The sequence below is a fragment of the Chelonoidis abingdonii genome, chromosome 1 (assembly GCF_003597395.2).
Source record: "Chelonoidis abingdonii isolate Lonesome George chromosome 1, CheloAbing_2.0, whole genome shotgun sequence".
Classification (NCBI taxonomy): Eukaryota; Metazoa; Chordata; order Testudines; family Testudinidae; genus Chelonoidis; species Chelonoidis abingdonii.
This window is the reverse complement of record NC_133769.1, coordinates 228,589,671-228,617,418: the sequence shown is the minus strand read 5'-3', so window position 1 is coordinate 228,617,418 and position 27,748 is coordinate 228,589,671. Positions and strand designations below refer to the sequence as shown.

Below are 27,748 nucleotides of genomic sequence, written 5' to 3'. Positions count from 1 at the left end.
ACTCTGGAGAGTCCTGCATTTGTTCCCAAAAACAATGCATTCTGGTGCACCATAGTGGCACAACCCCAGAGTATGGCAATATAGTGTTCTACACAATCAGTCAAATATTGATTTTAAATATTTGCCTCATCTCTAGTTCCCTGATCAGTTCCATAGTTTCATCACAATGTTTAAGTTTCTGCACCTCTCCCAGCATAGTTCAGAGCCGTAAAAGTAAAGCACACCAGCCTCTACTGCAGGGGTCGGCAACCTTTCAGAAGTGCTGTGCCGAGTCTTCATTTATTCACTCTAATTTAAGGTTTCATGTGCCGGTAAAACATTTTAACATTTCTAGAAGGTCTCTCTCTATAAGTCTATATTATATAACTAAACTACTGCTGTATGTAAAGTAAACAAGGTTTTTAAAATGTTTAAGAAGCTTCATTTAAAATTTAATTAAAATGCAGATCTTATCAGTTTAGTGCCATGGTTCTTAACCTGGGGCGCACGCATCCCCTGGGGGTGTGAGACATGTGAGATTTTTTTTAGAAGGTAAATCATCAAAACCACAAATTAAGCACAGGCACATAAGTACAACTACTTTGTTTCATCAAACCTATGTATTTATTAACATTATACATGTTTTAATGATTACTGTAACAGACAGTTTTTAAGCTTTCAAGTTTTTAAGCTAATTGTAGTTTTTGATAAGGGCTGCAGAGCACTGGGACCAGGCCAAAAGCAGAGCCCTGGGCTGTCTGCTGGTACCCCAGGCTGGCAGGAGGGCTGAGCAGGGCCAGAGACCCGGACCCCGGCTGGCAGGGGGCCGGGCGGCTGGAACACCAGACCAGCAGCGAGGTGAGTGGGGCCAGCAACTGGTATCCCAGACCATCAGCAGGCTGAGCGGCTCAGCCCGGCAGCTGGTCTAGGGTTCCGTCCACCAGCTCCTGCCAGTTGGGGTCCTGGCTGCCGGCCCCGCTCAGCCTGCTACCAGCCAGGGGTTCCATTCACCAGGCCAGCAGCGGCCTGGGCGGGGCTGGCAGCTGGGACTTTGGCTGGCAGCAGCGTGCAAGTAAAAATCAGCTCACGTGCTGCCTTTGGCATTTGTGCCACAGGTTGCCGACCCCTGCTCTACGGGTTTTCATGCCTTCAAAACAGTCAGTCACTGTCTTTTAAAATATCATCTTTTAAAATTCTACACGCAGCAAAAAAACTTCAGGACCAGACTTCAAAGAGAAACTGCTGAGCTTCAGTTCATCTGCCAATTTGACACCATAAGATCAGGATTAAACAAAGACTGTGAATGGCTTGCCAACTACAAAAGCAGTTTATCCTCCCTTGGTTTTCACACCTCAACTGCTAGAAGAGGGCCTCATCCTCCCTGATTGAACTAACCTCGTTATCTCTAGCCTGATTCTGGTTTGCACATACATATACCTGCCCCTGGAAATGAAGTTCCACTGTGTGTCGAGTGAAGCAGTACTTCCATATGTTTGTTTTAAACCTGATGCCTATTAATTTCACCAGGTGACCCCTAGTTCTTGTGCTATATATAGGGATAAACAACACTTACCTATTCACTTTCTCCATACCATTCAAGATTTTATGGATCTCTATCAAATCCCCTATTAGTCATCTTTTTTCTAAGCTGAACAGTCCCAGGCATTTTAATCTCTCCTTGTATGGAAGCTGTTCCAGACCCCTAATAATTTTTGTTGCCTCTCTCTGTACCTTTTTTTTTTTTTTTAAGCTGCAGGAATGAGGACTGCATGCAGTAATTGAGGTGTTGGTGTACCATGGATTTACATAGTGGCATTAAGATATTTTCTGTTTTATTATCTATCCCTTTCCTAAAGGTTCCTAATATTGTTAGCTTTTTTGACTGCCTTTCCACATTGAGCAGATGTTTTCAGAGAATTATCCAAGACCATAGGAATTGTGTGTTATTATTCAAGAAGGATTGGTAACAGCTGATTTAGACCTCATCATTTTGTATGTATAGTTGGGCTTGCTGTAATTGCCAGGATCGCCTCCTGAATCCTTTTTCAAAAATCAGCATTTCATAAGCCGCCTTCCAGTCATCTGGTACAGAGGCTGATTTAAGTGATAGGTTACATACCACAGTTAGTAGCTCTTCAATTTCATATTTGCGTTCCTTCAGAACTCTTGGATGAATACCATATGGTCCTGGACTTATTACTGTTTAATTTATGAATTTGTTCCAAAACCTTCTCTGTTGACACCTCAATCTGAGGCAGATCCTCAGATTTGCCATCTAAAAAGAACAGCTCCAACCCAGGTCTTCTGCAGTGAAGACTCATGCAAAGAATTCATTTAGCTTCTCCACAATAATTTTCAGAGGGGTAGCCGCGCATCTGACGAAGTGGGTATTCACCCATGAAAGCTCATGCTCCAAAACGTCTGTTAGTCTATAAGCTGCCACAGGATTCTTTGCTGCTTTAACAATAATTTTGTCTTTCTTGAGTGCTCCTTTAGCACCTTGATCATCCATTGGCCACACCAACTATTTGGCAGGCTTTCTGCTTCTGATGTACTTAATAAATGTTTGCAGTTAGTTTCTGTGTCTTTATCTAGTTGCTCTTCAAATTCTTTCTTGGCCTGCCTTTTTATACCTTTACACTTGTCTTGTCAGAGTATATGTTCCTTTCTATTTTCCTCACTAAGATGTGACTTCAAATTTTTAAAAGATGCCTTTTTGCCTCTAATCACCTTTTTCACTCTGCTGTTTCACTATGACAACATATTTTTGTCCTCTTACTGCCTTTTTATTTGGGGTATACATTTACTTTGAGCCTCTATTAGTGTTTACATGTAGGTTGCAGGCATTTCACCTTGTGACTGTTCCTTTTAATTTCCATTTAGCTAGCTTCCTCATTTTTGTATAGTTCTCCTTTTTGAAGTAAATGCCACTGAGGTGGATTTCTTTTGTATTTCTCCCTCTACATGGATGTTAAATTTAATTATGTTATAGTTGCTATTACCTAGTGATTGAGTTATATTCACCTCTTGGATAAGATTGTGTGCTCCCTTTTGTGGGTTCCAGGAAAAGCTGCTTCAAGAAGCATTAATTTTTGGCATCTAGAAATGTTCTCTCTCCGTCCCTTTGTGAGGTGACATGTTCCCAGTCAATATCTGGCATTGGCCACTGTCAGAACACAGGATATTGGGCTAGATGGACCTTTGGTCTGACCCAGTATGGCCGTTCTTATGTTCTTAATATGAAGATAGTTGAACTCCCCCATTATTATTGCACTTTCTGCCTTTACAGACTCTCTAATCTCTCTGAGCATTTCACAATCACCGTCATCATCCTGGTCAGGTGATTTGCAGTATATTCCTACCATTACACTCTTATTGTTCAAGCATGGAATTTCTATCTACAGAGATTCTATAGTACAATTTGATTCATTTAAGATTTTTACTTCATTTGACTCTGATTTCTTTCACATATAGTGCCACTCCTGCACCAGCGCAAGCTACTGTGTCACTCCTATCTATTTTGTACCCTGGTACAGGGCTGGTGCTTCCATTAGGCGACCTTAGGCAGTCGCCTAGGGCACCAGGATTCGGGGAGCGGCATTTTGTGCGCTCCCCGTGGGGCTCACGGGAGCTTCCGGTTCCGCTCCCGTCGCGCTGCCGAAGGACCTTCTGCCAACATGCCACGGAAAACAGCGGCAGGCAATTGAGCAGCTCAATGATTGCTGTTGTCGCCTGCGACATTTTGGCGGAGGGTCCTTCTTTGGTGGCACTACGGGAGCGGAACTGGAAGCTCCCACACGCCCCATGGGGAGCACACAAAATGCCGCCCCCCCGAATTCTGCCTAGGGCACCAGAAACCCTGGCGCCACTCCTGCCCTGGTATCACCGTGTCCCATTGAATAGCCTCATTCTACCAAGTTTCCACAATGCCAATTATAGTTTAGTGTATCATCTAATACCAGCCACTCAAGTTCACCCATCTTAGTATTTGGACTTTTAGCATTTGTATAAAAGCACTTACATTTTGTCAATATTCAGTTGCTTGCCTTCAAATATTATATTGCAATAGGACTCTTTTACATTTGACTGTTCCCTCACCAGCTCCTACCTGTACTTTACCAACTTCTTTCCTATCCCCTTTATTATGATATAGAGTTCTCCCTTTAAGAAATTCATCCCTAAGGAATGTGTCCACTCGAACCGTGTGCTCCTCCGCACTGGTCAGCTTTCTCCCAGCCCTTAGCTTGAAAAAAATCTACAACCTTTTAAATTTTACATGCCAGTGATCTAGTTCCATTTTGGTTCAGGTGCAGTCCATCCTTCCTATAAAGCCTCCTCCTCTCCCAAAAGGTGCCGCAGTTCTTAAACCAAAAACCTTTCTGCCTACTCCATCGTCTTATCCATGAGTTGAGATCCTGCAGCTCTTCCTGGAACATTTCAGAGAATGCTACCATCAAAGTCCTGGACTTTACTCCCTTATCCAGCAGCCTAAATTTGGCCTCTAGGACTGTTGTCCTACTTTTCTCTGTCATTGCTACCTACATGTACCACAACCCCCAGCTTTTCCCCAGCACTGCACTTAGGTCTGTCTAGCTATCTCATGAGATCTGCAATCTTCGCACATGGCAGGCAATTTAGCATATGGTTCTCTCATCACAAACCCAACTATCTATATTTCTGATAACTGAATTACCCATTACTATTATCTGGATCCTTCTAGTAACTGGGTTTCCTCCCCTGGAGGAGTATCCTCAGTGTGAGAGGACACCATGACATCGTATGGAAGGAAGGTCCTAACTATGGAACTGTTTCCCTCTGCTCTAGCTTGATGTCCTCCTCCCCCAAGACTTTCATCATCTTCTACAGCACAGAGGTTGTCAAACTGGGAGTGGTACCACTCTGTGACCCTCTGTGTCTCCCTCAGCTTCTCCAGTTCAGCCACTCTGGCCTCAAGAGCCCGTTTAGTGTCACTGAGGAGCATGAGCTTGTGGGTGTGGCTTGTACCACATGCGCACACATGCCACCTCCCCACAAGGCAGGTAATCTTACATGCTGCACTCAGGGCAACAAACTGGATAGCCCACACCCTGCCTGCATTCTTTTTACTTTTGTAGGGTTGTTTTTTTTTTGAGGGGATGGGGGAAGCTGGCACAGGTGGTTGGCCTAAGTTTAGAATATGTTTGTTAGGTGTATTAGGGCTTTTTTCCCCTCTCTCTCCCCCTTCCGCCCCATAACTTACTTTTCTAGGGGGCTTCTCTGGTACCCTTCTAATAGTTAGGTTACAGTCCCATGAACTCCTCCCCCTGCGGCTGAACTCTCACTGCACCCAAACTCCCTGTATCTTGGTAGTTCAATCTGTTATAGGGCTTCCTGTGCTCCTGAGCTGCCCTGGAAGGAATGCCTCTCTCACTCCCTCACTAAACTCCCCTGTTCGTTAGCCCCTCTGGTATCTTACAGAGCTGGCTTCTTAAACCCCTATTCCCCTGAGATAGCCCCATCCCCTTGTCAAGGGATCCTAAAAGGGTTATGGATCAAGGAATAGCAAGCTAGAAGTTCATCAATAAGCACTCAGCCTAGCCCAGTCTAGCCTAGCTGGCCAATTGGCGTAGCACACAGCCCCCAAAACAGACCATGCTATAATCTTCAGGCAAGCAAGTACATAAACAAACAGTAAGTCACTCCAAGCATCATTTAAGTCTCCTCTCCTTCCCCTGGAGAACTCCTCACAGAACTCCTGTTCACTAGCTTCCTGGTTCACGCGTTGGTGCTGTCACTGGTCTCATTGAGAGGTCCTCCCTACATTTGCCCCAGCACTGGAATCCCAAGTCTGTCACTTCACCGCTCTACCTATGGGTTGTTTGCAGCGTTGTTGAAGCCGTGTCGGTTCCAGGATATCAAAGACACAATGTGGGTGAGGGACAATATCTTTTATTGGACCAACTTCTGTTGGCGAGACACACAAGCTTTGGAGCTTACAAACTTCTGTTGGCGAGACACACAAGCTTTGGAGCTTACAAAGAGCTCTTCTTCTGGTGACCTGAAGTTCGTCCAATAAAAGATATTACCTCAGCCCACCGTATCTCTTTACCTAGGAGTGACAGACAAGTTACCCATCTTCCTCACAGTCACAGTATTTCTGCTTGGGCATGTCACAGCCAGCACTTTTGTGTGACTCTTCCCACAGCTTAATTCCCTTTGCCCCTGGCCCCGGGCTCATTTCTGTTCTCATGCTAGACTATGTGATGCTAGACTGTGTGCTGCAGCTGGTGGCTGCTCCTTCACTGCTCTCATGTCTACACTACAATCACATGGTGGGACTGCAGTGTGAGTATCAAAGGCCAGTGGGAGCACGGAAGTTCAGTATGGTCTAACCATCTGAGTAAGTACCCAGGGTTCCTCATGGGCGTGTAAAGCCCACGTTGCCACAGATTCACTGCACTGGTACCTGTGATAGCTAGATTAAAGCTAGATCAACTGCAATCACACCCGTGTGATTGGAGTGTAGACATACCAAGTATCTGGCCAGTGCTGCCCTATTTGAAGAAGAGGGGCAGGCCTCCCATTAGATCAACCCAGCTCCTGAATTCCTGTTGCACAGCTCCCTCTTGTTCAACACCTGGCCACCTCCCTACCCTGAGGTCCCTTAATTAATCTGTTCTTACTAGCCCTCCTTTTAGTCCTTCCCCAGCAGCCAGAGCATTACTTCTTCCACTCCAGAATTCTGGGTTGCTTTTGCTAGCTTTCCCCATGACCCTGACTAGAGCTTTCACAATGCTCTCGGCCTTCCCTCTCATATCCATGCATGGGACTGTGGCAACCTCATCTGGCCTACTGGCTCCTCCTCTTCTCTTTTCCTTGTCCCCTTTTCCTCCATGCAACTGCTGAGCTGAGTATCTCACAGGTGATTGCTTTCAGGTCTGCTTCCTCTGCTCTGCATGGCTGTACAGCTGCCCCAAAATAGCACGCACTGCTGCTTTCATGCCTGCATGCACTGATGGCTTTCACTGTTCTGGTCTCCTGCCACAGCAGCTACAAAACACATCTGAATCCTCAGACAAAACTCAGTTTTCTGAAACCTGCTGCCAGTGCTAGACCACGGTATAGCAGTGGGATTGATCCAACCTGTTTGCTGGCTCTTCTCCCAGATATCAGTTGTTAAGGGGATTGAGGTTGACCCACTGACTTATTGGTGCAGGTCACTGACCTCTGCCTGTGTTTCTCTTCTCCCCTCTTCTCTCGATTCACAAATGGTCTTTCATATCAATCTGGTTACCTGTAGTCATTATGAAGATTCTCTATAATTAAGGCTACGATTTAGTCACAGAGGTCATGGCAGTCACGGATTCTGTGACTTTACCGGACCTCCACGACTTCTTCAGTTTCAGCTGTCAGCAGCTGGAGCCGTGGCAGCGGCTGGAGCTGGGGCTATGCTCCCCACATGCCCCACAGTGGGGGCCGCCGCTGGGGCCATGCGCCCCTGCCCTGTAGTGGGGGATGCAGCTGGAGCTGTGAGCCTCTGCCCCAGCTTGTACAGTTATTTTTAGTAAAAGTCACAGGCTCCATTTACTAAAAATAATCGTGACAAAATCTTAGCCTTATCTATAAAACATGACATCCATCTCTCTCTTTCCTGATTTAATAATCCTGTAGTTTATTTTCCCTGAAGGAACACAGTAAAGTTTAAAAAATAAACTTGTCTGAAAATTGTTTACCTACTACTTAAGATCATAACGAAGAAATTAGACAAAAATGCAGTAACAGTTCTTGGGGTTTTTTTTGTTTTTTTTTCCTGTTTTGCTTCCTTTGTGCATTTGACAACACTTTGTATAGTCAGTTTCACTATTTCCTCTACAGAGTCAGGTTTTTTTCCATTTCTGTTTCTGTGGGTTTTTCATATAATGAAATTGGAGAAAATTCATTTACCACAGTATGAAAATGTAACTGTAGAAAAAATTTTCACGGCAATTTGGGGCAATTAATAAACTTTTTGTTTAAAACTGACTAGACAAAGTTTATGTCGTCCCTTTACTTTTTCTGCTTCTCCTGAGAGAGCCACTTTCTCTTCTGCAAAATAGCTGTCAAGTTCCTCTTAACTTTTCATTATAAATGCTACATGAATGTGAAGTTGCTTCCTCAAAAGTTAACAGCTTTAAGTGAACATGTTCTAGTCTGCACAAACTCTAGAACATTTTAATGGATTTTTTTTAAAGAGAAAAAGATGACAAAGTAGTTAAAGCAAGGGCCATGGAATCAAGAGATCTGGGTCCTATTGCTGACTTTGACAGACTTTCAGCAGACCTTGGTCAAGTCACTTAATCTCTCCATTTCTGTCATAAACAGATAGCTAAGGGTTAATGTTTCTTTTACCTGTAAAGGGTTAACAAAGGGAACCAAATACCTGACCAGAGAACCAATCAGGAAACCGGATTTTTAAAAGCTCAGGGAGGGAATGTTTGTGTGTGTGTCCCTTTGTGTGGGTCTTTTGTCTGGCTCTCAGCTATGAGAGGGATCTTTCTATCTTCAAGCTTCTAATTTCAGTTTCAAAGTTGTGAGTACAAAGGTAGAAAAAAATAGGCTGTTATTGGGTTTTTGTATTTACATGTGTGTAGTTTGCTGGAATTTTAAATTGGATATCTTTTGAATAAGGCTGTTTATTCATATTTCTTTTAAGTAATTGACCCTGTATTGTCAACCTGATACAGAGAATATTTATGTCTTTTTTCTTTCTTTTTTATATAAAGCTTTCTTTTAAACCTGTTTGAGTTTTCTCTGGTTAAGGCGAAGAACGAAGGAGGGAAATCTCTTTGTGTTAGCTTGACTAGGTATGAATCTGCATGCCTCTGGTGAGGGGGAGAGCTCTTATCTCTCTGGTTTGTGTTTCAAGGAATTGAAGCGGGAAAATCTGGGGAGGTAAAGAGGGGAAGGGAAGTGGTTATTTCCTTTGTTGTAGACTCACGCATCTGTCTTGGGGTGCCAGTGGAAGGTTTTGGGGAGACCAGAGTGAGCCAAACACTGGAAATTTTGGCTGGTGGCAGCGATATCAGATCTAAGCTGGTAATTAAGCTTAGAGGGTTCATGCTAGCATCTTATTTCTGAACTCTAAGGCTCAGATCTAAGTAGGAAAGCTATGACAATTTCACTTTCCACATATGTAAAAAATAAAGTTGCCACTGGAGTCAGTGAATAACCACCCCTGTGATATGACAGCGTATAATCATCTTTTGGAACTCTGACCTATGTCAAAAGTGTCTGGAGCCAGGAAATAAAACATACTTACCATTATTCTGTGTGTCATTCCTTTATCACACTTAGCTATCCTATCGGTGCGCTGTGAAGCTAAATAAATTAGTGCCTTTGAGACTCTTGCATGGACACCATCACATCCAATGCAACAAACAAAAAATGTTCAACAAAAACCAGAAGGCACTGCAGAGAGAGGTTTAATGGAAGCCCTATCTAAATCTTCACTCTAGTATCATTACCATAACATTATAGTACTAGTAGAAAGCAACGAGATTTCCATAAGATACATGGAACAGGTCTTTAAAAAAGGTCTTCACTCATAACTGTACAATTTAGCAAAAACTACACACCTTTCCAGGCCCTGGGTATCGTGCCAGTGAAAGGGCATACACAGAAGTGTGTCACAGGAGGAATGAATTTTTTGAAAGATGATTGATAAAACAATGAAAAATTAAACTAATAAAAGGAACCAATAGGCCGTCATGTCAGTGCACAAGAGGAATAAACATTTGGGGTCATGCTTACTCAAGTCACTGTGTCTATGAATTACCAGGATCAGAACAATGAGAATCTATATACCCGGTAATTCTATCCTCCCCAGAAATATCTAGCTTACACATTATCGAGAGTCAGCTAGTTTATATAATATCAAAAATAAGTTACAGGAGTGAAAATGCCCCCACCAAACACCATTAATTTAACTTTTTATTCTTTGTTTCTTCAATAGGTTTTAACCAGAGGAATCAAAATGTTTTGAGTTGTGTAAGAAAAATAATCATAATAAATGTGCTGAAAGGCTCATGCCATGGATGTCATACTTCAGCTGGAAGAATGTTTTTAAAGTCTATATCAGTTTCTGAAAATAACGTGTTTTAGTGGAAACGGTGACAGATCATACAACAGCACAAAATATGTGGCATTATAACAACTGCATTGGACACTGCTTCCAAACAGTCAGCCTTTCATGATTTGAAGTTAATTATTACGTTTTGTTTAGAACAGTTTGGAGTGTGTGTGTGTATGCGCGCGCGCGTGTACAACTGTGGTAAAAACATTCAAAAAGCAGATTCACGATGCAATCAAGTTCTCACTTGATCAAAACATACAACTATATGAGAACTAGGTAATATAGCACACTTCCAAGTTGAATTTTATGTTATGATACCTAGGAGCATCAAGAGATTTACAACACAAAGAAACAAAAGCGTTATCTACAATACTATTCTACATTTCATTGTCTTGTGTTCTCAAAATGCTAGTCCACATGTCATTTCCTCTTATGTTTATTCCCATTTCAACTTCTAAATGTCATTCCTTTGAGGAGAAAAGCTCACAGACAGTGAACTCAATTTCCTTCTGATCTATTAGGACAAGTCTAAATAATTTCCTCCAACATATTACAGGATGGATTGACTCAAGTCAAACCACACAATGAACACCATAAGAACAATGCATCTCACATACAGCTAAAATAGCTCATTACGTGTCATTAGCTATGTAATGCTACAGCATTACATGTATGCTATGTAATAAAAATAACATACATTCTCAAAAACAAGTGCACCCGTGGGCTTTTTGAAGTAAATTTTAATGTGACAGGAATGTAACAAAAAAATAAATCTTAATTGGAAGAAGCATGAGTGCTAGTTTAAAAAAACAACAAGGAGTCCGGTGGCAAGTTAAAGACTAACAGATTTATTTGGACATAAGTTTTCATGAGTAAAAAATCCACTTCTTCAGATGCATGGAGTGAAAGTTACAGATGCAGGCATAAAGATACTGACACATGCAGTAATGAGCTGCCAAAATCTTAACAACCGGTTCTCTAACTGGTCTTCAGTGGCACTTCGGCAGCGGGTCCTTCACTCACTCCGGGTCTTTGACGGCACTGACCCAGAGCGAGTGAAGGACCCGTCACCGAAGTGCCGCCGAAGACTTGGAGCGCCGCCTGGTGAGTACAAGCCCCACATGTTTTTTTACGTGTTTTTTTTTTTTTTAAAGTCATCCCTGCCGGGGCCCCGTCAAAACTGTTTGAATCGGGTCTCGCACTTCCTAAAGCCGGCCCTGCACATCGGGGTTCCAAAATTGTACTGGGGGCTGGGTAGGGAAGGCTGTGCCTCTCAAAACAGCCTGTCCTCCCCCATCCAACCCCCATCCATGCCCTGCCCCCAACTGCCCCCCTCAGAACCCATAATTCAAATGTCCCCTGACCACCCCCTCCCGAGACCCCTCACCCTAACTGCCACTCCCAGGACCTCACCCCCTACCCACCTCGCCCCGCTCCCTGTCCCCTGACTGCCCGACTGCCTTCTCAAGCTCTGGGGTAGCATGTGCACCAGGGCCACGGCTGCAGCACATACAGCTGCAGAAGCAACATGTAACTGTTGATAATTGGGGGGGAGGAGCACAATTTAAAGGTCTGGGGGTGAGGGCATGTAACTGCCCCATGCGTTGCCTCTAGATCAAGAACAGAGGTTTTCAAACTGTGGGGCATGCCCCCCGGGGGGGGGGGGGGAGATGCAGAGAAACATTTGGGGTGGGAAACAGTGACCCCAGGTGGCTCGAGCCAGCAACGCCAGACAGCTGGCCCGAGTCAAAGCTGTTGCTAAATGGAAGGCAGAAATCTAGGAGGGGAACACACGACCCCCCGTCCCTCCCCCCCTCCAAAAAAGCAAAGAAAACAAACAAAAAAAACCCAACACTGCCTCTGGATGCAGTGGTTCCTGGTAGTGCTGTAGCTTTTAATATAGCTCAGGCGTCTTAATATACACCAGGCAGTGCTGTGGCCACAACTTAGACAAAAAGAACAGGAGTACTTGTGACACCTTAGAGACTTAACAAATTTATTTGAGCATAAGCTTTTGTGGGCTACAGCTTACTTCATCGGATGCATGCAGTGGAAAATACAGTAGGAAGATATATATATATATATATAAACAGAGAACATGAAACAATCTATTGTATATATCTTCCTACTGTATTTTCCACTATATGCATCCGATGAAGAGGGCTGTAGCCCACAAAAGCTTATGCTCAAATAAATTTGTTAGTGTCTAAGGTGCCACAAGTACTTCTGTTCTTTTTGCGGATACAGACTAACATGGCTGCTACTCTGAAACAACTTAGAGGTCCAAAACTGCCTACGTTGCACCAGGGAATGCTACAGCCCTCGGAGCAGCCCAGGTCTGAGAAGGCATAGAGCTGACTTATCCCTGTTCCCGGCCCCCCAGTCACTGAGCTTAGAGTCCTGTACTGACCCTCTCAGAGGTACAACACAGAATCTCTCCCTCAGATCTTAACATTCTTTCATTACATGGCTTTAGACATTATTCATCATTCTTGATGTTATTCATCATATGCGGAGGTGCAGAAAATTTTGGACTCTATCAGAGAACTTTTATCTAAAAGATTAAAGCAATTCTGTGCATTAGGCCAATATTTAAATTCTGATCCTTTCAAGAGAACTTAAAAAAATAAAGTAGTTTTGTATTTTTTTTAAATAAATAAAAATACGTTATAGTATTATTTGTAATTTAAGTGAAGAAATGTATTTACTTGCAGTATATGATTACGATGCTTCAGCACCTTTATTTGGCAGGTACGACTCCTATTTTGCAGATGTGAAAACAGACACAGAGGCCTAAATTTTCGAAAGTAATTTGTGATTTTTGATGTCCAACTTGAGGCAAATTAAAGTTCATTGAAGGCACTCAGCCCTGTTGGAAATCAACGCACATTACAGTGCTTAGAATTGGGCACTCAAAATCACTAATCATTTCAAACTCTTAGGCCCAAATTTTTCAGTAATTTGAACAAAGTCACATAGCATTTCTGTAGCTGACTTGAGAACAGATCCTATTACTCCTTATTTAGGAGCACCAAGCCCTAGATCATACTCCCTAAGTCGTGCAGAAAAGGAAATTCCTAGAATTACTAATTCATCCCTAAAGGATATACTTAAAATTACACCCGACATGTTTCCCTAAATTACTTCCATCAAACCAATCAGTTCTAGCACAGTGTCTCTGTGGTAGCCAGAAGGACACATATTAAAGCTATCAAGAATATTCATCTGGAAAAGCAAAATGAAAAGAAAAAAAAATCAGGACTGCAGCCCCTGCAACCAGGCCTCTCACTCTTCTTGTTCTATTCAGTTGTGAGCCAAACAAATCGCTAGAGGTGATTTCCAACAAACAATCCTGTAACAAAACGGCTACCCCCTTTAAGCAGCTAAAGACAATTAGTAATATGGGCAGGCTATTATTGGGAGGCATTTGGCAGACCTGAAGCATTCCTAGATCACGACTGCAATCTGAAGGAGTTAGACCAGTGGCTCTCAACATTTCCAGACTACTGTACCCCATTCAGGAGTCTGATTTGTCTTGCATACCCCCAAGTTTCACTTCACTTAAAAACTACTTGCTTACAAAATCAAACATAAAAATACAGAAGTGTCACAGCACACTATTACTGAAAAACTGCTTACTTTCTCATTACTACCATATAATTACAAAATAAATCAACTGGAAAACAAATATTCTTCTTCGAGTGCTTGCTCATATCCATTCCAGTTAGGTGTGTGCGCTCCGCGTGCAGGTTCGTCGGAAGATTTTTACCCTAGCAACACTCGGTGGGTCGGCAGGGCGCCCCCTGGAGTGGCGCCGCTATGGTGCCGGATATATACCCCTGCCGACCCAGCCGCCCTTCAGTTCCTTACTAACCCCACGTCATCGTCTGGAAACAGATGTCAGAGCGCATCTTATAACCTACCGCTCCTAAGAGTACTGTAGTTCTTGTGTATATTATTATAATCCTTTATATTTGTATATACTTATGCGTTTTTCTTACTAGCATAGTTAGTTATAATAGTTGCGGGTTTGGAGTAGCCCTTCCCGCAACCATGCCGGAGCCCATCCGGCTCACCGTTCTTTGACTGCTGTTGACACCTCAGCCCGTTGCTGACAGGAGATCCACACGATCCTGTTTACGGTCTTCGGGGACTGCATTTCACAGCTAAGTCATTTGCGGCGTTTAAACCGGAGACAAACGAGCGCACTTTCATTCCCTCCGCCTTCTGCACGAGCGCTGGCTACTCGGCGACAGAGCACCTCCTCGCACGACCCTCGACACTGCCATTACTGCACCTAACGACTCGGCACCGCTCCCTCTCTCTGAGGTTGCGGAAGCCCACGACTCTTCTGCAGTGCCTGACAGCTCCCCGGCACGCGCCGTGGTTGAGCTCCCAGCTCCTGCTGCTTCTGTGCCAACTGCACCGCAGCCAGAGAGCTCATTTCAGTCGGATCGCCTGGCACCAACACCTGCAGAGACACTGAGGCACCGCACTGTTGATTCCGGTCCCGCCGGCCGTTGATTCCAGTGCCTGCCTGCTCCCCGCATTCGCAGTGGTTGAGCCTCCTGCTCCTGCTGCTTCCATGCCAACTCACCGCAGCCAGTGAGCTCGTCTAAGTCGGATCACCCGCACCCACTGCCTGTGGCACGACAACGCCAGCACCGTCGATCCGGTCCCGCAAGGACCGTCGAATCCAGTGCCTGGCCACTCCCTGCACCGTGGTTGAGCCTCCTGCTCCTGCTGCTTCCGTGCCAACGCACCGCAGCCAGAGAGCTCATCTAAGTTGGATTGCCCGCTCCGACACCTGCCGCGGCACCAACAACGTCGGCACCGTCGACCCCGTCCATAAGGGCCTCGAATCCAGTGCCTGCCTGCTCCCCGGCGCACCGTGGTCGAGCTGCCCTGCCTCTTCTTCCCATGCGAACACACCGCAGACAGAGAGCTGTCTAAGCCGGATTGCCCGGCACCGACACCTGCTGAGGCACTGCGACGTCAGCACCGTCGATCCCGCTCCACAAGGGCCGTCGAATCCGGTGCCTACAGCTCCCCGGTATGCACTGTGGTCGAGCTTACTGTTCCCTCACGCCGGAACAATTTCCAACGGCGAGGGATCTCATTGCCTGACAGAGATTTTTTTTTTTCTGCCGAACCCCCACACCGTCGTCGGGTAATATAGTCTCTGGCAAGCCACCTTGATACGACCATCCTCTGTCAGCGCAGCAGAGTGGCCACCGTTCAGATCACGGTCCCGCAGACCTCCACGTCGTCGGTGCTCCCACTCCGACGCCTCTTACAATCCCGATGCTGTTCTCCTCGGCACCGTCGCACGCCGCACAGTCGGTGTCCGTTCACCGACCCGATAATCCTCGGCACCGTTCGGCTCCTAGCACCGCTATGGGCACTGTGGCTCCCGCAGCCGCCAAACACTCGAGATTCGTTCGACCTCCCGGCACCGCTCTGGTCTCAGTCCGGATCTCGTTCCAGGTACACTGCGCCTTCCAGTACCGTCCCAGGTGCCGAGTTGGGCAAGGTCTGGTAGAGTCAGGACTCTGCCCATGGTTTTCAGCACCTCCTGGCCATCCGGGCGCCGCATCAGTGTCTTCCCACGCGGACAGCTCTTATGTCAGTGCACGGACGCGATTCAGTTGTGCCTACCAACAACTTGAGACCATCAGGACCTCCTATGGAGGTAGCACTCAATGTGGACCTCCAGGGCAGGAGGTCCCGGAGTAGGGGACCCGGTAGTGCACTTCTATCGGCGGTTGCGCCCACTTAGAGGGGCCCGACCTGTTTATTCGGACCATCCAGAGCGAATGCTGATTGCTCTAGGAGGGTACAACTACTTGTCTGTCCATCCTCACTCCCTGCTCATAGTCATTCAGTTGGTTGAGAAAAGGGAACGGCATGGCCAACAGGCGCCACCCGAAATCGAAGGGGGCTAGGCGAAGGACCCTACTCGGCCGCAAGGTGCATTCTGCAAGGGCCTTATACCCTGCGTGGCAAATCAAATAAGCCCTGCTTAGCCCCTATAATCATAACACTGAATTACGGTGGATAAAGTTATGGAGCTTCTCCATCAAGTTTCCCGCCAAGAGTTCAGTGCCCTCTTGGAGGAAAGAGAAAAGGCGGCCAGAGCTTCTCTCCAGGCCTCGTTACCATGAGGAGGCACTCCTGGCTTCAAGTTTCAAACTTCCGGCCTGTCACGACTTACCATTTGTTGGTAAAAGGCTCTTTGCGGGGAAATCAACCCCAGGCTGCAAAGCCTGAAGGGCAACAGGGTCCTAATGCGCTCTCTCTGGGCGTGCGTTACACCGACGACCACTGCAGGCCTTTCCGTCCCCAGCCACACGGCCACACTCTGTGCCTAGCCACAGAGAGAACTTTCAAAGGTGCGCCGAGGGCTGCGTACTGGTTACAAGCAGGATCCCACCCTACTGCCTCTTGCATGGTCCAGTTAACTTCAGTTCGCTGTTCCCTACACATGGTGGAGTGTGATACCACCTCCACTTTGTTCCACCCTGTCCCTCTTCAGGGACTCCTCTCGGGTGCAATTCCTCTTACACGAGGTGTACATGCTGATGATGAACGGGGCACTTACTCCCTTATTCCGTAATCCCCGACTTGTATGGAGGTCTCAGACCTATCCTAGACCTACGAGACTCAACCAGGTTATGATAAGGTTGAGTTCCACATGGGATCCCTGGGAACCATATCCTGTCCTAGATCCTGGAGACTGGTATTCCACACTCGATATGAAACGCGTACTTTCACATTGCCCTCTCCCATCCGCACAGGAGATACCTCCACTTTCTAGCCAACCATCTGGTACTCCAGTTACGTCCTGCTGTTTGGCCTTTCTACAGCCCCGCAGGCATTAACCTGTGGTGTGGCCGTAGTCGCCACCCACTTCCGCCGACCTTGCATGTGCATTTTCTGCATCTGGCGATTGCTTATCTAGGATACTCCACGACGCAAGTCACTCGGCGTGTGGGCATCGTCAGGGACCTATTCACATGTCTAGGCCTGATGATCACTATGAAACATCCACTCTGGTTCCCACGCAGAGTTAGACTTCCTAGGGCTATTCCTGGACTCCGCAGCCAGATCGCTTACCACAGCCACGGTTTCAGGCGATGGCACCGATCATTCCGAGGTCTGCAAACTTTCCCGACGACCTTGGCTCGCCCTTGTCTGGGTTTCCCGGGTTCCATGGCTGCCTGCTGTTTGTAACCAAACACGCTACGCTCTACCTCTGTCTTCTCCAAGTTTGGCTCAAATCGGCGTACCGCCGGGAAAGGGGCCCAATGGTCACATAGTCACCATCCCTCGACACCCTAGGCTCCCTACACTGTGGCTAACTCCCTCCCCTGGTGTGGTAGGGATGCGCTCTATCCGCACAGCCCTCACTGTCCCTGACGACGGATACAGTCATTGCTCGACTCAGGTGCTCACCTCAGTAAAGGTCCAGCAAGCAGCTGCGAGCAGTGGCGTCTCAGTGTGTACACCAAGCACAACGGCCATGTCCTACTAAACAACCTGGAGGGACATGGTCCTCTCCTTTTGTCAGGAGGCCATCGTCTCTGGGACCTTTGCATAGCCCACTCGAAAAATCTGGTAGCATCTTTTCTCTCGGTGCTTTGACTCAGCAGGTCTTCCTGTCTCATGAGTGCTTGCCCTGCCTATGTCATGCATTCTTTGCAGCAGTGGGGATTTTTCTACATATGGGCCTGTTCGCTTACCACGAGAACACGGAATGACCGCAGGTTCTGCTCCTCGCAGGTCTCTCTCCGAGACCGATCTCGGACGCTTCCTCATGCTGTGGAGAGGCCAATGCCTTTATGCCTTCCCACCATTCCCTGGCTCATTGGGTCCTGCTCAGACTTCGCAGGGGCAGGGCGTTGCATCATCATGTTCACTCCAGGCTCGTCGGAGGCAGCGCTGATCGCCACGTTGCTCAGCCTGTCAATAGCCTACCCAATTACCCTCCACTCACCCAGACCTCATACACTCAGGACTGCCGCAGACTTCGCCGCCAGGATGCAGTCTCTTCACCTCATGGTGTGACCGCTACGTGACTATCACGAAAGCAAGAAGCCTTCCACCTGGTCAACGTACCTGGCCAGGTGGAAGTGTTTCTCCTACGTGCGACACGCTCAATCTTTACTCCTGCTGGGGTCCGATCCCCTCTATTTTGACTACCTCTGCACTGCAACAGCAGGCCTAGCGGTTCATCGCCAAGGGACACTTGGCAGCCATCTCTACCTTCCTTCCAGGCTAAGGTGTCGTTCTGTGTTCTCATACTCTATGGTTTCGAGGTTCCTCCAGGGCTTGCAGCGCATACACCCTTAGGTACGCCACCCAGCCCCAACCTGGGACCTCAACCTCGGTCTAACCAGACTTATGTCTTCTTCCATTCACCCGTTAGCGACCTTGCTCGCTGTTATACCTGTCTTGGAAGACAGCTTTCCTAGTAGCCGTTACGTCGGCCAGACGAGTCTTCGAGCTCAGGGCTCTTATGGTGGTTCTGCCATACATTTCTGTTCACAAAAACACAGGTGCAGTTCGAACCACACCTGGCTTTTTCTTCCCCCTAAGTGGTTTTCGGGCCTTTCATGTTCACACACACACCGACGAGGGACAACAATTGCACTCCCTGGACATCTGTGGAGCGTCGCATTTATGTCGAGCGGACAAACGTTTTGTAGCTTGCCCAACTCATCTGTCGCAGTAGCTGCCGAAGAAAAGACCTACTTATTCCTCTCAGAGGATCTCATCTGGGTGCTTCCGTGCACCGCACTTGTTATGATTGGCTCACATTTCCCCAAGCCACATCACCATGCGTTCTACCAGGGCTCAGGCTCATCTGCGCCTTACTGAACTTGTGTACCTACCACGAGATCTATCGCACATCTCCATGATCCTCGTCCATCCTTGCTTTGCATTAGGCTCTGTGTTCAACAGCCACGGATACTGCAGCCTTTGGCTCGCAGTTTGCATTCTGCCATATTCACTCCGACCCCACCGCCTACATAAGGCTTGGGAATCACCTAACTGGAATGGATATGAGCAAGCACTCGAAGAAGAAAAGACGGTTACTCACCTTTGTAACTGTTGTTCTTCGAGATGTGTTGCTCATATCCATTCCACACCCGCCCTCCTTCCCCACTGTCGGAGTAGCCGGCAAGAAGGAACTGAAGGGCGGCTGGGTCGGCAGGGGTATATATCCGGCACCATAGTGGCGTCACTCCAGGGGGCGCCCTGCCGACCCACCGAGTGTTGCTAGGGTAAAAATCTTCCGACGAACGTGCACGCGGCGCGAACACACCTAACTGGAATGGATATGAGCAACACATCTCGAAGAACAACAGTTACAAAGGTGAGTAACCGTCTTTTGTACTTATATTTCACTGTATAATATATAGAGCAGTATAAACAAATCATTGTACGAAATTTTAATTTGTACTGACTTCATGAGTGCTTTTTATGTAGCCTGTTGTAAAACTAGGCAAGTATCTAGATGAGTTGATGTACATCCCCAAAAGACCTCTGCGTACCCACAGGGATATGCATACCCCTGGTTGAGAACCACCGAGTTAGACTAACTGATTATTTAATAAAGTACAAACCTTCATAAGAGGCACTTCATTGTTGCATTACAAAAAACACCCCCTCCATTACAATGCGGGGCTCTGAAGAAATCATAAGGCACAATACTGTAGCCAAAAAAAGAAAACTCATTTAGAAATGTATTCTCTCTCAAATATGTAGACTGCAACGGGGTGGGTTGCCTTTTCAGGGCTACAGGCCTGTAGCAGCATAGAGCAGGGCTTAAAAAACATCCCTGGCACCTAGTTGCTCAAAGACAAAATAAATTAAACTAGTAAAAAAACACCTGTAATATATATATCTAATGCCACATCAAGACCTGAAGAAGAGCTCCGTGTAAGCTCAAAAGCTTGTCCCTTTCACCAACAGAAGTTGGTCCAATATAAGATATTTCCTCACCCACCTTTTCTAATAAAATATTTCCGTTCTTTCCCCATCCCAAATCAAAGTAACTCTCCCCATGCATCTCTTAATGGACTCTTCTTCACATTTGTGTGTTGCAAGAGCTGTCTGCTTAGCTCCCCTCCTTCTAACAAGATCCTCTTGGTAATCTGCTGCCCAGAGAAAGAGGAGATTGGCAGTGGCAGCAACATTCTCTTAGTTACATTGAGCTGTCGCCACCCAGTTCCTCCTCTAAACCCTCAACTTTGTACTGAAACAGAGTGAGAGCATAAGTTAGAAGAGCTGAGAGAAAGAACTGCTGCATAGTGGACAAGGACCTGTCTGTCCAGGAGCAGAGGGGATAGCTGTGGGAAGGAGGCAGCATTTGCAAAATTCATCAGCCTTCTGCTATACAGAGTTGGATATAAAAGTGGGACAACACCACCCTGTTAAGAAGCCCTGGAGGAGGAGGAGGAGGATGCTATCTTTCACACCATTTGATAGCTACATCTTTCATATCAGATTTGGTTTAGGCAGTGTTTCATTAATTTGAAGCTATATCCTTCTAGCTACTGGAAGAGAGAAAACAACTTTCTATTTTCTTCTCTTTCCACCAAAGCTTCTGGGGTGCTGGAGTGGGGGGCGAGAGAAAAGTGATCTCTGCTACTCTACCCATCTCCTAGCATCCTTTTTAGTATCCTTAAAAAAAATAAAAAAATTAAAAAAAAATATCACACAGTCACAAAACAGCTTCTGTTTGGGAAAGAATGGGAAAAAAAGATACATTCAGGACTGAAGATTGCTAACAGCATTGCACAGGAGCACTATATATGCTTCTAGTTGTCAGTCTGATAAGCTTTAGTAATCCACCCATGTAGCTTTTCTTAATTAAAATAAATCTAGACAAGATCTCTTTAGAAGGAAAGAAGCTGTGCTTTTGTAAATGGAAATAAAAATGGAAATTGACATACTGAATACATCTGTATGACAATCAAGGAAAGATTTTTGTTATCTTCCCAACATTACTGGTAGCCTTTCACAACTGTATACATGCTGTGCTTTAACACTAAAAACAATGAAAGCTTACATTCTGTTATTTTAATTTTTTGTGAACAAAGCACACTAGTTTAACCAATGTCTATACTTTGATATACTGTACCTTTTCTGGTGGTTCTAATTGTCTCAGAAAACAGTAAAGGGCTTCCATTGGAAACTTCATCCATCTGCTTCTCTAGTGGTTTGTTGGCAATACTTTCTTTCTTCATGTCCTTCTTTATTTCCTGTATGGGAGGAAAAAGGAAAGACAGCTTACAAGAAGTCTCACAGGATACTCTTAAGTCTCCAGTGTCGAGCGCTGGAGAAAGTCATAGATGTGAACTGTGATAAGTCCCAAAGGCTCAAAGTCTGACAGCTAGATTCCCCATGTATTTTTATATTTCACAATAATTTGGGTTATTCTTACTCTTCTCTGCAGAAAGCAGAGTGTTACACTCTTACCACTGTACAGTTATGGTAGTGACAGGTTATTGCCACTCCAGTACATGGAAGAACTTGACACATTTCTGAACTGGCATCTATCATATTTAAATAGCTTCTAAACACTTTTGTTTAATTGAAATTAATTTAAAAAAAAATCACCCAGTGGGGAACTCAAGATTGTGTCAGATAAAATCTTTAAACTGCCTCTCCCTTCTCACAATAAGAATATTTCAATTCAAACTGCTGTAGTATATACTCTGTGTGTGTACAGCCACAATGTAATAAATAACATTTCTTCCCCCAACTCCCAGACATATTTATACGTGATAATGCCATAATGAAAATCAAGCAATATTCAAGCTAATAGATTATCAAAATTTTCCCCAATCAGTGTTTTAAAAGGGTTAATCTCACCAATTTAATCACATTTTTGTCTGTAAAATGTCTGCCTTCTATTTTACCAGCAACACCTATAATTACTATAGCAGAACGATTACAGAAAAATATTTTTCACCATTGTTCTAACTTGAATACTTGTGCATTTGACAATGTAGCACAGAGTCAGCTACATGGTTACCCTTGTAAAGGCAGTTAAGTCAGTTTGTCATGTTGTTGTGTTGAAATGCCTACAGAAACAACAGGGGGTATGAAAATTTTTTTTTTAAATAGGAGACTCTGACTAGCGCTATAAATATTGTAAGGGGCACCCAGGGCATGTATCAGCTACTACTGATAACATATTTTGCAACTGACTACCTTTTAAGAGACTGTCTCTTTAGCAGTAGACGGGGAAAAAACAGTGGAGTGAACTTTCATCGTACCGCTCGCTCCCTCCCTCATCACTGAGCCAAAGGGAAAGGTTTTCCCAATAGTTCACAGTTAATTCTCATTAAACAAATATTTACAGAACATATGCAGGATCACCATTCCACAAACCTTTCATGCAGATCTTAAAATACAACCTACTCTCAGTTCTTATTTGGCCTCATCACTGTAATATCTGAACACCACATCATCTTTAACAATCTTCACAACATCCCTCTGAAGTCAACCAGGAAGTCTGTAATGGAGTAGAAAATTGAACCTGGGTCTCCTAAATTCCAGGCTAGAGCCCCACTCTCTGACTCACTCATCTTTAACATTTTTGTTCTAAATTCTAACAAACATCTAAACTTACATTTTATTTCTACAATTTCAGACCCTGAAATGTCTCAGCAGTAATATTGTGAATCCTCTTGATATTTTTCTAAAGGTCTTTATTAAATGTAGCCACCCACACAGTACTACTTAACCAAGCATTGTATTATCATTATTTGTATGAACCTGAGCTGTCTGCCACGTCTCCAAAATGCATGAACGTAGAATGCAATTAATGCACAGATGTCAGAAATTGGAAGTTGTATAAAGCTGCACCCTTAAGGAGTGAACATGTCTGTGACTGAGCTTCCCAAGCAGTGCATAGCATCATATCCCTATGCTTAGTATACATGATCCAGAAAGTATACGCTAAAAATGATGCATGCATTTAAAAGGGTAACAATACTTTTTAAAAATAGACTAGTCTAGTACATGGATTGTTACAAGAGTATATTTTTAATATCTTAAAATGGAAGGAAAGAATGAACTTGTTCATTGTACGTCTGGAGTTCCCAAACTCAGTTTGCTACTCTAGATGACAGACTGTTTGCCGGAATATCAAATGGATACTGACAATTTAAGTGGAAGGAGCTAGTATGTCAAAATTTTAGTCTTCTTCAAGCATTACCTCAGAGATCCTGCCTTATTGCCAGAGGTAGTTTCCTATGCACATTGCCAAGCGGATTTTTCAAAACCTCATGTCAATATGAAACTCAATGTTCAACTAACAAGAGCCAGAAAATTAACTTCTACAGTTACCAGTGGCAAATAGGACACTTTTTCCTTGTTGAATGCGGCTCATGGGAAAAGTAATAAGCCAGCAATTTCTGCAGAATATGATTTTTCAATACAAAAAATTAAATTCACAGCTCTAAAAAAGCAAGCCTTCTGATGTGAATGAGCGAAGTGCAGCCTTCCAGAGTCTGTAGAGACAACCCTAGTGCTTCTGCTCCAGTTTATAGCTTTCCCAAAAAGCACCACTGTTCAATTTACAAAGCACAGGGAGCTGGAGGAAAGAGTGTGCCACAAGCTGGATTTTAAGGGTCACTGGGCTCTACCTCACCAGATTAGCTACCTACCCCTCAAACACACACCTAGCTGATCTTGATGGGCTGGGCCAACTATCAGATCCAGGTGGGAAGGAGTTAGGAGCTTTCCATAAAAGTCTGGGGAGGCAACAAACTTATCAAACGTCTCCTACCCAGGGGCTGACAAAGATGCAGGCCATCCCACTTCCAGAGATCAAGGATGGTGGCATCCTGATGCCCATCACCTGTAGGCTGGAGTGGGGGCTGGAACTCTCACCAGCATTTCCCCTGGACCTCATGGGCAGTGCTCTTCTCCCCTTCATTGTTCATGTAGCCTTTGTCTAATACTCCGCCCCATCCCACTCCACTATCTATAGATTTTAATAGCTACCACTCCAAAGCTAATTAAGATTGGGGTAGTTGTCTCACCCTCAAACTCCTATTTATTTCAGGGGGAACCAAATTCTGACTTATGCAGGGTCCTGTACCACAAGAGGCTGGTCTTGATTAACCACGTTAGGGTAAGCCACAGCTGTTTCCGAATCCTTGAATGCTTGTGGAGCTCTCCAGAAGACAACAGATATCATAGCTGATAGGGCATCTCCATAAAGTTTTACTGAATCAAACTAATGAAAAAGGGACTATGGAAGAGATGAATGGCATTCTCTCACACATTATACATATATTTTTTAAAACTGTTTTCTTGGCATCACATGAATAAAAATGCATTTTCATGTCTCATACCAATAATATATTCACTACCTCTTGAGTCTGTGATTCTAAGGACTCCAGCAAAGATGTCCAGAATATAAGAGAAAGAAGTCTTTTATTCTGAAAGTTGAATGCTTCCAGATTACATCCATTTCAGACACTTTCCAGAAGAAAATCAATCATTCTCTAGCTTCCTAGAGCAAATCTTCATTAACCCTCCTAAGAGGCTTTTCCCTTATCAACTACCATACCAACCTGCCAGCTTGCACTTCAAATTTCATCAGACTAGTGATCCTTCTTGTTGTCTGGCAATCTGCTTTATGACCTTGAGTGCCATAAAATAACCCTTGAATTTCCCCCGCCCTAAGGCCTTGATCTTGAGAATCTGATGCAGATGCTTAACCTTTAAGCACATGATCGATGCTACTGAACTCAAAGTTATGCACATAAATCTGCAGAATTGAGGCCACAGTTTGCAACCTCATCTCTCTGGTTCCTGGTAGTTGTGCCAACTGTCCAGTCTTTCTATTTCTGTTCAAATCCATCTCGAATGGTCAACATTGGCCATACCAGATCTAACCTTGCAGACCTTGGTGAAATTAAATGTTTCTTAAGTTCTTTCGTAACTATAATGTATCAGCCCACTCTTTCTTTCACTCTATTCTTTTTCATTAACCTAGACAAGAGACCCACACTGGCTTTCTAGTTTGCTTTCTCTCCTCCTCACCTCAGTGGACTTGGTTCAGCATCCCAAGTTATTTCTACTCCTCAAGCCTTTTTTACATACTATATGCAAACAACAACATGAAATTAGAGTCCCAGTCCTGCTTGGATGGAGTTGCAGATTACCCAGAGACTGAATACAGAACATGTAGGAAAATCTCTAAAATGGAACTGGAGAACAGTGAAGGTACAAGACAATTCCTTTTAAAAACTTACCAAAAAGGCCTTAAAAGTAAGGCCCAAAATTTAGAAATACATTGGGCTGAGATTCTCTCTGCACATCTAAGAGACTCAGCACAGAACATGCAGCCTAGGAGCAGGGAGGCTATGGTGACTTTGAGCCACCTATGCATCCTCTTTATCCTGGGCTGCTCCATCCAGGGGTTGGATCAGTTCTTGGCATAACAGACAGACCTAAGGGCCTTTGTAAATTATGACAACCTTAATGGGCTGCATTGCTTCCCGAAAACCATGAAGCACTCCTGTTTCAACCCTAACATGCTGCTTCTTCCCTCAGTCCTGTCCCCTCTGTCAGGGCTTATGAGAAGTCCTCAGACAGCAGCCTTACAGCTGTCCTCCACAATGTCAACACTAAGGGCTTGGCTACTCTTGGAGTTGTGCAGCGCTGGGAGTTACAGCTGTCTTTGTACAGCTGTGTAGGGACAGCACTGCCGTGTGGCCACACTGACAGCTACTAGCGCTGCAGTGTGGCCACATTTGCAGCATTTGCAGCGCTGTTGGGAGTGGTGTATTGTGGACAGCTACCCCACAGAGCACCTCATCCCATTTTGGCACCGTGGGTTGTGGGAAAGGGACGGAAGGGTGTGGGTCATTCCGCTTCCTGTCCCAACGCCCCGTGGTGCAACTCTTCACATCCCATCAGTCACTGTTTTTCCGTCCACGTTTGGCGCCATCGTGTGCAGCGCGATTTCTGTGGGAAATGGAGCTCGAGCTGCTGAGGACTTTGCTGATGAGTGTCGCCAGCACATCACGTTGGCAGTTGAGCTATTCCTTCAGCTCCAAAGTGACAGTGAGGAGTCCGACAATGATATCGAGTCGCTTGATGCATGTGACACTAAATTGCTTGTGGCAGTAACAGATATGCTCAGCACCGTGGAACACCGCTTTTGGGCTCGGGAAATAAGCACTGAGTAGTGGGATCACATCGTCATGGAAGTCTGGGATGACGAGCAGTGGCTGCAGAACTTTCGGATGAGAAAAGCCACTTTCATGGGACTGTGTGAGGAGCTCGCGCCCACCCTGTGGCGCAAGGACACGAGATTGAGAGCTGCCCTGCAGTGGAGAAGCGGGTGGCTATTGCAATCTGGAAGCTGGCAACTCCAGACAGCTACCAATCGGTCGGGAACCAGTTTGGAGTGGGGAAGTTGACCGTTGAAATCATGTTGATGCAAGTTTGCAGGGCCATTAATCGCATCCTGCTAAGAAGAACCGTGACTCTGGGGAATGTGCAGGGCATTCTGGATGGGTTTGCACAAATGGGTTTCCCTAACTGTGAATTTGCACAGCCAGAATTTGCACAGCTGAATTTGCACAGCCTACTAGAGAGGCCCAGCACAGTGCTACAAGGATTAGGGATGCCCTGAGGGAGGAATTTGAGGCTGAAAGCCAACAGTAATGTTTGGTACCTTGCATGGGAGTGAAGTGCAATGGTTACAATGATTTGCAGTGCCTGTTTTTTCCTCGGGGTACGGTATCTTTCACTTTCTGCAATAATAAAAACTGTTTTAAAAGCCAAGAAATCATTTATTGAAAAGGAAGTAAGTAAAAGGGCAGGAGGGTACGGTGGTGAACTGTACAGTCAGAGGTTTGAATATGTCCTGCCTGGAGTGCTGTGCAATGACTGCTGCACTTCAGGATGAAAATGCTGCAGGGTGACGGGGGTTGAGTGCAGAGGGTAAGGGTCGTAGTTCTCAGGGCTGGTAGGTGAACGTACAGGTGTTGGGGGCAGCTGGTGGTGGTAAGAACCTGGATGCTGGAGAAGGGGGTTTTGAGCTGACATTGGGGCACAAGGGAGAGAGCTTTGGGACGGGGGGGGGGGCAGCACGGTAGTGCTCTGCCTGCATGGCTACGAGTGACTGGATACTGTCCATATGGCGCGCCAGGAGGCTTATCAGCTGCTTAGTGCTTTTCTTCTTAGCCAGTTCCTTTCTCCTGCTTTGTGTTTCCCTCCACTGCTGAATCTTTTCTCTCTAGTCCTGAAGCCTCTTGCTCTCTCTGGCAGACTGATTCATAACTGCTTTCACCAAATCTTCTTTGCTTTTTCTTGGTTTCCTCCTCAGGTTTTGTAGCTTTTCAGCAGTCTGTGATAGGGCCGGTATGTTACTAGTACTAGTCAAGGACACTGTCATTAAAAACAAAACAAAAATGGAAACATTTATTACAGAGGCTGCATTGTGTATAATCACAGTGAAGGAGTTTTTAGTCTCATTGTCACATACTTTACACATAGCAAGCACAGCACAGAGAGGCCACAGCAGCGAAGACATGGTGAGTAATAGGAAATGAGTGCTCTCACTGCTGCGGCTCACCTGGCAAGGGGAACTGCTTGGGTCAGGGCTGCACTGGGGTTTCTGTGCATTGGGGAAGGCAG

At 45.4% G+C, this 27,748-nt stretch overlaps 1 protein-coding gene across 2 annotated transcripts in view; it reads right to left on the bottom strand.

Annotated features, from left to right (window-relative positions):
* The window catches only part of SH3KBP1 (SH3 domain containing kinase binding protein 1), a 333,403-nt gene that overhangs the window by 187,381 nt on the left and 118,274 nt on the right, over window positions 1–27,748 (bottom strand). For both annotated transcript variants that reach the window (XM_032777988.2, XM_032777990.2), the window contains exon 3: window positions 21,219–21,339. In XM_032777988.2, coding sequence (XP_032633879.1) covers window positions 21,219–21,339 — 121 coding nt within the window. The remainder of the gene's footprint in view (window positions 1–21,218; window positions 21,340–27,748) is intronic.